The sequence below is a fragment of the Cylas formicarius genome, unplaced genomic scaffold (assembly GCF_029955315.1).
Source record: "Cylas formicarius isolate icCylForm1 unplaced genomic scaffold, icCylForm1.1 PGA_scaffold_7__23_contigs__length_41026272, whole genome shotgun sequence".
In the NCBI taxonomy this organism is placed as follows: domain Eukaryota; kingdom Metazoa; phylum Arthropoda; class Insecta; order Coleoptera; family Brentidae; genus Cylas; species Cylas formicarius.
This window is the reverse complement of record NW_026844352.1, coordinates 8,617,459-8,627,613: the sequence shown is the minus strand read 5'-3', so window position 1 is coordinate 8,627,613 and position 10,155 is coordinate 8,617,459. Positions and strand designations below refer to the sequence as shown.

The 10,155-nt window shown below is 34.9% G+C and overlaps 1 protein-coding gene across 2 annotated transcripts; it reads right to left on the bottom strand.

Annotated features, from left to right (window-relative positions):
* Positions 1 to 266: 266 nt before the first annotated feature.
* On the bottom strand, positions 267 to 9,245 carry LOC132704627 (odorant receptor Or2-like). Of its 2 annotated transcripts, none has more exons than XM_060674748.1 (7): positions 9,047 to 9,245; positions 3,408 to 3,647; positions 3,015 to 3,354; positions 889 to 988; positions 719 to 811; positions 511 to 666; positions 267 to 362 (listed from the first exon to the last, which is right to left on the bottom strand). In XM_060674748.1, exons 1-7 carry the CDS (start codon positions 9,228 to 9,230, stop codon positions 318 to 320), a joined length of 1,158 nt encoding a protein of 385 aa, XP_060530731.1. In that variant the 5' UTR covers positions 9,231 to 9,245; the 3' UTR covers positions 267 to 317. The 2 variants fall into 2 exon arrangements, with proteins under 2 accessions (XP_060530731.1, XP_060530732.1); XM_060674749.1 differs by having other exon boundaries at positions 3,408 to 3,575.
* Positions 9,246 to 10,155: the final 910 nt, after the last annotated feature.

Here is a 10,155-nt window from a genome sequence, read left to right as displayed (position 1 = left end):
AAAGTACTAGATTCTTGAATTTTTTTCGAATCTTTTTTCTCGTTTTTGAGACAAGAAATAAAATTATAGACACCGACGAAAACGTCTTTTTATAATAATATTTAGTTATATTTATAATATATAACATTTCTATGAAATTTTTTCTTTTGTTTTGAATGACGAATCTCCAGCGGAGGGTGTTTTTGGAATGGAATATACCTATGAAATGAAACAAGTTCACCGTTTGTAACTACTTTAATAACTCATTGCTTACACAAGTAAAATGTGAGGAATTTTGTTATTAGTCCATTTTACAGTTAGACCCTGAACTCCTGGTATTAAGAAGACATGACGGAGACAAATGAGTATGCCAGTTTTAAACGCTGAAACAAATAAAACATTTCAACAACTTTCAAAGCAGCAGAAAAGCCGGAAGGTTTTCGTTAAAATAACCCATTAACTAAAATCTTCGTTTTTCTTCGTTTGTGGAAAACTAAGGTTGATAAAGGTTAGGAATACTTAATAGCATACCGAGACTCCATCATTTGCAGTCATCGGTCCGAAAGGGCCAATAGTCAAATTTAACGGCTTCTGACATCGAACTAGCATTAGGTGAACAATGACTTTCACTTGTTGACTATGTTGATACCATCTGCTCTCATAAAGAGCTGAAGCCAGACCCGTGCTCTAGAACAAAATTGAAGAATCGAGAATGAAATCAATAATATTTTTCGAGTACCTGAATTATTATCTCATTACAGTTCCAAGCCATTGCCATCAGTTGGCATGATAGAATAAAGAAGACGTAGATGTTGAATTCAACGCCAATGTTCTAAAATGGTTCTCCATTAATTAATCTCTTAAGGCAATATGTATGTTTAATTATATAAGCTAAAACTGCGAAATTACCGCCATAACCTGGAACAATAAAGCGGCGAGGAGTACGGACGCCACGCTGTATTCCAGGAGCATAATGGACTTGAGGGAATCATTTAATTCCTCTACCGATCTAAAATTTGGAATAATTTATTCCCATAGGTTGCCACAAGTTCGTAAAAAACTTCTAACCAACCTAATTTGGTCTGATTTTTTTTGGATTTGAATTTTGGATTGATCTTGTTTAAAGGTCGTAGACAATGATCAACATTAAAATCATGGGATATTTAGGACTTTCATTGTTTTTATTATTTAATAAAAATAGTTTCCACGCTTTCCAAACATCTAAAGAGTGAGAGTGCCTCTTTTCTTTTCCTGTTCCAGTGTCGTTTCTTGCCGGTGAGTTTAGCTTCTGTCCACCTCATGTTATATCCATAAGTCGAGTCAGTAGTCAGTCACACAGGATTGTTCCTACTGGAGATACTTGACTTTGTGAAAGTAAATAATGGAATTCCAAAAGTCCAAAACATTATGTTTCATCACTTTTCATCGGAAAAGAATTTGATTTGAAATGACTTCCTACAGAAGAAGGCAAAGTAAGCAAACTTTATTTCGAAAGTTAAGTTATGTCCTAGCCTAAGTCCTTAGTCTGCCTGGAAGATGTCTCAAAAATGGGCTAACTAATGAAACATACATACAACCGTTACATATTCCAATTTTTTGCACTTTGCGACGAGAATGTGTTTCGTATACGGTATGGTCGATATTACTTTTAAAATAATCAAAAAAGAACTAATATAGGTCAACAAAATCTTACGGGTTTTCGGGATAAAGGGATGATAAACTTTTATAACGATTATCTATCTATCTATCTATTAACTAGTATAACCATTTAAAAAGAATAGTACGCCACTACTTTTTTCAAAAGTTTTTGCCCTTTAGAATCATACAATTGAATATAAATTTGAAACGTTTCCATTGTTGAAATCGCAAATAGCTTGTAATTCCTTGAAATTACGCGGAAATAAGCAAAACTCTTAAAAATAAATTTCTTAATATATACCAAAACAAATATATACGTGGTAAACAAATAATCAAAGAAATAATAATATATTTATTTAATTAAATTCAAATTCAACTAGGCTGCTCTTGTAAAGCCCCCCCAATGCTAAGAAAACCACTGATGCTACTGAAAAAAAGATAAATAGTTAAATGGGAGGACAAGGCAAAATGTTTCACAACAACATAAAATTATGAATAGGTACAAAAAAAAAGTTAAAATTAGTTTTGTTTTAAAGATCATAATGGTTGGAGATAATCAAGTTGGAGCTAGTCTGACGTTGACAATGGAGAACTAAAGTCTCTGGGGACATTATGATGAAGCTAATGATGATGATGATGACTGATGTGCCGCGGAACAGTGTACAGGGTGGACCAATTTCGATCAGATTTGATAATTAGTAGGATTGTTGCATATATATCGAAAAATAAGTGAGGGTGTTCCGAGCTTGATTTTTGAGAAAAGTTCAAATACGAAAAGCTTATGTTGATAAGCTCATTTCCAATATTTTTAATATTTCCTCATAACTCTTTTATTTGCAAAAATGTCCATTTTTTGGAAAGAACGCTAAGGTTTTTGATGATAGCTATTTGAAAATTTTCTTTAAACTTTAAGATTTTAAAACATAACCTAACGTTTTAATATTTTTTACAAAAAATGTCAATTTTGACAAATATATTGATGCGGACTTTAGCGGTGACACTGTATAAATGTTATTCTTAGTTTGGCACAATTTTTTTTTAAATTAAAGAACCATATATGAACGGACTTTACGGGAAGTCATTAGAGAGTTTTATTAACTTTTTAATAGTAACAAGTAAAATGGCCTGCATTTTCTTTTCATCTAGCGATATTTTAAAATAATACCAAGTTTTAAAAATGTGTGCGCTAATGGTGGTAGAGTTAAAAACACTTAAGTCTTGGAGACTGTTGTTCTTAAAATTAGTTTTATTAGTGTGAATTTTATTTCATTTCCAGAAACATAAATACAAACATTCCGAAAATTGGCTTTTGTTGATCTTTTTTTTTTGTAAAATTACTGTTTACTGTTAAAGTCCTGATATAAAAAAATAAAATATGTGAAATATGTAAATCGTACCTAATAAGTTCTTGATGTTTCTCGCATAATTTTTTCAACGCCGTCAAAGTAAAGTCTTCCGAAATCTGGCGGTTCGCTTCGGAACGATCATCGAAATTTCTAAAATTATACTGCAATATCTTCAACTGAGCCCTCACGAAAATAAATATGGAATTGTAGTAGGCCTGGGTCCCCGCACAATAAAAGGACGTAAACTGGGACTGGAACACTTGAAAAAGTAGTGCCAGGAGATGGTGCTTGTTTTTGTCAAACGGATACCAAAATGGCACAGCCAACGGCAGCTCCAGGGTCTCGTTGCTTTGACGCTGCAATTGTTCGAAGTTGAAATTGGTCCAGATTCCTTAAATGCCACTTTGTACTCGAGTGCAACCGCAGCAGGTAGCAGAATTATACCTATTCCCGATTGAGATAACCCGCATATGAGGAATAGAACAGCAACAGGCGCTGTCGTCCATTTGCAGTATTTTACGTGGTCTTGGTAAACTTTGCGTACAACTCCATCGCGGTGACGGTAAACGTCAACTTGTTCCCGAACCGCGCGTGAAAAAAGTCGAACAACGCCTTCCGATTGACAAAGTAATATTTTAAGTACTTGCAAACTCACCACAATTAGCCTAGATATATTTTCGATGGCTAAAAGAAGAAGATGATTACAAATTGTGTACAAAAGTTGATCATCATTGAAACCGTACACTCTCCAATTCATTTATTCATTTTTTATTACTAAATAAAACATATGTAAAAGAATAATCATATGCTTGTTTTTTTTATTAATTTGAGACTTACTTAGAATTAACTGCAATAAACTTATAAAGAACAGTTTATATTTGTACTTTATATTTTCAACAATGATATATCATCGGTTCGAGATCCTGATAACGACGTTAATGATGCGTGGACATATTTTCTGTCTACTCTTCATTATTACATAGGCAAAAGCTCCATAACTCATTTTGTGAAGTTCAATTCTGAGAAACCTTGGTTAACAGGACATCTGTTCAAACAAATAAAACATAAGAGAGCTCTGTGGCATAGATTTAAGGCCTCTGGCTCTGCTTCCGGTTATGCTTTGCATAGAAGAGTTTCTAATAGTTTATCTCCAAAGATAAACTATTAGAAACTCTTCTGTGTAAAGCATAATCGGAAGCAGAGCCAGAGGCCTTAAATCTATGCCACAGAGCTCCAAAGCGTTTTATTCTTATGTCAGACAACAGGTATCCCTTCCTGTCATTAGAGTTGCCTCGACAGAGGTCTTTTATAACCAGGACTTCGTTTTAAATGAATTTGCTTCGTATTTTGCTAGTGTCTTTGCTGATGAACCAGTTAATCTACCGTCTCACTATGAGGGTCCTATAAATTCAGATTTATTAGAAGACATTCACTTTGACCAAGAGGACGTGAAGAAAACTCTTTCTGACTTCTTTTGGACCTGATGGAATTTCCAGTAAAATCTTAAAAGCGTGCGCCCCTGTGCTTACAGAGCCTATTTATATTATTTTGAGAAAATCTTTGGACTCTGCCACACTCCCAACCCACTGGTTATCCGCAAATGTAACACCGATTTACAAAAAGGGTGATAAGCTCGATGTTTCAAGTTACCGCCCTATCAGCCTAGTGTGTATTATATGTAAGGTTCTTGAACGCCTTATAGTAAAACAGCTGCTACCGTTTTTGATCGACTGCCATATTATACCTACATCGCAGCATGGCTTTGTTCCCGGCAGATCTGTCATATCAAATACAATGACATGCTTGAATCACTGGACATCATCTCTTGACTCAGGTGATCCGGTGGATATTATTTACCTCGACCTCAGCAAAGCTTTCGACAAAGTGCTACATCGACGCTTGTTATTCAAACTTGAAAAGGTTGGAGTGGGGGGTAAACTGCTAGAGCGGATAGCGGCGTTCTTAAGCCACCGGTCGTTCAGAGTTCGAATTGGTAACGCTTTTTCACTGCCACAAAACGTGCCTAGTGGTGTTCCCCAGGGATCGGTGCTGGGACCAGTGCTATTCTTAGTGTACACCGTGGATTTGCTCTCCAGCATTGATTCTCATGTGAGCGCTTATGCTGATGACATTAAATTATTTGGAGATCCTTCAACACATGCGGACGTAATGCAAAGAGACTTAAATAAGTGGTGTTCAACTTGGCTAGTGCCGCTGAAGAACAGTGCCGGTTTGAATTATTATATCAATGGAAACTTTGTGTCAAGTGTTGATTCTCAGATGGACCTAGGTGGGACAGTAACTAATGATCTTGCGTGGTCTGCACATATATCAAATATTGCAAAGAAAGCAAACTGCGCGTTATTTTTGTTAAAACAGATTTTTAAAAATCCTAGTCCTCGCATCGCCTGCAGGCTTTTCACCACTTACATTCGCCCCATCCTGGAATTTGCTTCCCCAGTCTGTCCTGGAAAGAGTGCAACGAACCGCTACGCGCTGGCCACTTCAGCTTAGACATACACCATATGCCTCAAAATACTTAACAACAACATTAAGTCAGCGTCGGCTGCATTCAAATGTATAGGTTTACGCATGACCAATTTCCATCTGACGTGCCCCTTGTGGTCTTAAGCAATGATGAACGCTTACGTGGTCATCCATTTAAAATAAGGAAGGAACAATTCAGGACACATCGCCTGCATTTTATAAGTAACTGTTCTAATAACTTTCGATTATTAGAACAGTTTACCCCCAGATGTTGTGTGTGCACTGAAATTGTCAGTATTTAAACGTCGCTTGGACAGTGTATTATTTCACAGCAATAACTAAATATTTATTATATGTATGTTACTAACTATCAATGTGCATAATAGGTTTTCCTATGCACTTTATTCTTTGTAATAATAAAAATAATAATAATAATAATAATAAACAATATTCACTACTCTGCCCTTGGAGGTACCAACCACGGTTAAACTGCACAAGATATTTGACTAAAATAATATAGCCAGAATATTGTAAATAATAACGGTAAGAGATTGATAGAACTATGTGAGTAACATGAGCTCGAAATATTAAACGCATTCTACCAACATAAAAATATACATACAGTACAATACAGTACAGTACAAGTACACATTCCATCAAGACAAAAGGGCCTAAAAGCTTGATTGATTACGTGATAATAAAATACAGATTTGAAAGTCCAAGATACTAGGGTATATAGAGGTATCGATTGCTCGTCAGACCAATATTTGCTTTCAACATAGATACATCAAATCAATGGTCGAAACCAAGAAGGAAGAAATGGACTGAGGTAGATCAATGCAGGTATAATGTATGATGATATCAAAAAACTGTTTCGAAGAAGATAAACAAGTTAAAAAATGACTGTTTAAATTCTACAATTTAATACCTATACAAATATATCATACAATCCCTACACTTATCAGCATTTCATGTCCTAGGACAAGTAAGCAAGCAAAGTACAAAAAACCAAACCGTGGCCTGGAATACTGAGCTAGAGGCAAAAAGAACTAAAAACGCAACAAAAATGGATAACCATCAAGAACAAAAAGGCACGGTTGAAAAATAAGAACGAAACTAGGGAAAGAAAATTGAGAAAAATAGACCCTCATAAGACCACTAATAAGGGTATCATTCAGCTCCAGATATATAACTGGCAACATCATTATTCTCAGGAACTAGGAAATTGTAGAGAAAGATTCTCCAGTGACCAATAAGATACCAGGTATATGGGCAGTCCACAGAACTTAATTAGGGTAAGTTAAAGCAAGGCCATACAGTCCGAGGAAGTGCTAGTGGAACTACTGAAAAATGGAACTGCTTAACTAATCAAACACGTTAGAGAACTATTTATCAGATACTTAAATTGAGAAACCATACCAAGTAGATAAGAAGAGGCCTATATAACACGAATAAAAAAGAAAGGCCCAAGGGATACTGTGGTCACCGGTACCATGAGCCGTTTATATGGAAAAATACTAATTGACATAATAGAGGAGTATTGATTCCGAGAGAATGAACAGCAGGCTGACTTCCGCGCTGCCAGATAGTGTATAAACCATATTTTTGAAGTGGTACCGATAAATGAACAAATATTAGAAAGAAACAGTGAAGTATACCTACTACTCATGAACCTAACAAAGGCCTGATACTGTGCCCATATAAACACTCTCTCGTGTACTATAAAAATCTCCCATTAATAGGGACTGTCCAACAACTGTATGAAAATTCAACATCAAAATTCAAGATGACAAAGACTCTGAGCCCGAAACAGGAGTCCCAGCTCCTTCCCACAATTTTTGAAATATAGGGAATTTCTGAGAACTTAGAGGAGATCGTCGAGTGGAACAGGATCTAAAGTTTATGGCTAGAAGACTATTCAAATATTACGAAGATTGACTCTATCGGTCAATGAAACCAAAACTCAGTATCTTCGAAGGGCGATGAAATAGAGGATCTGGAATTTGATCAACAAGAGGCCAATAATGCAAGTCAGGAATATATCAGCCTAGGGACAAAAATTGATAAACAATGACGAAAAGATAAAAAAAATATACATCAAATTATGAAAGCAAAACTAGTAATCGGATCCTTCAATTTCATCATTTGGTTCAGATGTATATCTCGCGAATAGTGTCTTCTTAAGTATAACCTTGGATGAATGCGAAACCTGGCAGATCAACTAGATTAATTACTGGAGAAGATTGGCTGGCACATCAAGGCTCGAAAGAATTAGAAACGAGGTAAAGAGATTTATGTGAAAGTAAAATCAATTATAATTGAAGAAATACCGAAACGACAGCTAAAATAGTATGAGCACGTCGTAAGAATGGATAAAGAACGTATTTCTAAGCAAATATTGCAATTGATCCAACTGAGAAAAAAGATAAGGTACATCAAAGCAAACGTGAATTGGAGGTATAGAAAGAGCAATGTCTGCACCTAACTTACGACCGATTATATGTAGAAAAAATATTATAACCCACTATTAAATGGTATTGGGATATATCTGTGCCTTGCAGGCAGCTATTTTTATTTTATTTTTGAAATGAAAAGTCACCTTATGCACTAGGTACATATCTTAGTATTACCCCGAGAGAACATTAGAATCCTTCATTAAAACTTACTTAACAGGTAATCGCGAAATCTATTACCTATGGTTACTACCACTTGATAATGGATGCTAGTTTAGCCAGCCAAAGATTACTTAAGTCACAATACTTTAATAACTTAGTGCTTCAAAGGTATCAAAGCATTAATAAATCCACGTTCTGAATATTCTTGATGGGTTACATTCCTCCATTTCGAGGTTAAAATTCTACCGTTTTAGTTTAAAAATCGGCATCTTGAAACACTTATCCGCTAACAAATTTGAACTCGTATCATGGAGAAATTATTCGGAAATACCATGGCCATCTTTACTCCCACGAAATTTGAACATGCATTTAAGCTTTGTTAAATCACAGAACATTACGGCTCACGGACATTTAATAATTTGAGTCAAAGATTCCGTTCAATAATTAAAAATTTGAACCAGAGATGAGATTTTATTAGAACTACATAATGAGATTCTGCGCAAAAATCTGTTATTACTTCACTGATTAGAAATTAAATTATTATTGTTGCCTCTGTTGATTGCACAAATTATATGTAAATTCGATTGATAGATTGAGAATACATAATAATAGAAGGCAATTTGTCAAGTCAACAAATCACTTTTTATGAATATTACTGGTGCATTAAGTTCCTTCAAAAACGCTTGTACCAGTCAATTTGCGTAGATACGTGATCAAGATTAGCCCAACACAAGCCCATTAAATATACAAGAAGGCCAACAAATTCAAACTCGGTTCTAATATTTTACAAGAAGCACTAACATTGCCGTCTGTTGTTCTACGAAATGTGAACATGGATTTACGCTTTGCGAACACTATCAATCTCTATGACTTACCGATTTAATTAATACTTTTTCCTTTATTTAAAGATGTAATTTAATTCAATATTTTCAAAAAAAAATCCCTTTGAAGTCTACAAATTAAATTGTTTTTCATACCTACCTTTAGCGATATCCGTTTGAAACAAATAAAATAATGAAATCAAAAGCGACACAGGACCTGAAGCGTATAAAACTTGAACTACTCCCGAATATACCGCATATATGAACTGCAATAGATTCGATTTGGTCATTTTGAGTTTCCATATACCTCCGGTGATCATTAAAATCTTGGCCACCTTGAACATATCTCGGTCGGCAGACATTTTCCATCTGTCACGTAATTCACAACTTTCCTTTTTATTTATGAATGTCCGTGCTTCGTAATACATAAGTAACAATTAGCGTTTATCGAAAAAACTTTCACAGGAGTTGGAATTACCTTTTTTAACCCCGTAGCATAGGTGGAGTGTAACTGAAACGCTAATTTTTTAGCGCTTATTTTCATTTAACGGTCGTTAAGTATTTTATCCGGCTGCGGCGTTGATTTAATTAATTTAATTTGCATTAATGCTGTTTGTATTGTGTAAAATACACACCAATTTTATATTGTCTAGTTGACAATATCTACGAAAATTATTGTGCGCCACTGGGTTATATATCAATAAAATATTGCGGTTTCTTAGCTGAACCCTTTCATTTAAATGATTATTGGTTTCGTAAAAATTGCATCAAACGCGCAGAGGCAAAATGTTATATCAGTATCAGTACGGGAATATTATAGTAGCAGATTATCCTACCTTGCAATTTTCGCTAAGCTTTGTAATCTCTGACAGTTTCCCCTCCACCACTAGGCTTTGACAAAATATTTGTTGCATGTGAAAGGTGAATATAAAATGAATTTGTCTGCTTACCGATTATGCAAGTAGTGCACACTCTATTGTGTTTTAAAATTGAAAATTAAACTTCCGAGTTACAGTTTTCACTTATGTAATAATGCGCATATTAATTTTATTACTAAAATTTTATTTCTATAGTGCAAAAACAACTTCGTCACTGTCTCTGGAAAAAGTTTTCCGCGTAGAAGATGCTCCTTCAAATGAAACGAGTTTGATGATGTTCGTAAAATAATGCTGCAATAAGGGTATATTTTTTCTATTTCGCACAGTATTAGTCAATAACTATAACTTAATGTCAAGGATTCTGATTCCAGAATCCAAAATGGCGGCGCTG

Excerpts from the sequence above, each read along its gene's own strand:
- LOC132704627 (XM_060674748.1), bottom strand. The coding sequence starts at position 9,230 with ATGTTCAAGGTGGCCAAGATTTTAATGATCACCGGAGGTATATGGAAA. Across the intron at positions 3,648-9,046 it reads TCAAACGGATATCGCTAAAG|CCATCGAAAATATATCTAGG; the intron begins GTAGGTATGAAA and ends TTCTTCTTTTAG. Across the intron at positions 363-510 it reads CTGCAAATGATGGAGTCTCG|CGTTTAAAACTGGCATACTC; the intron begins GTATGCTATTAA and ends TATTTGTTTCAG.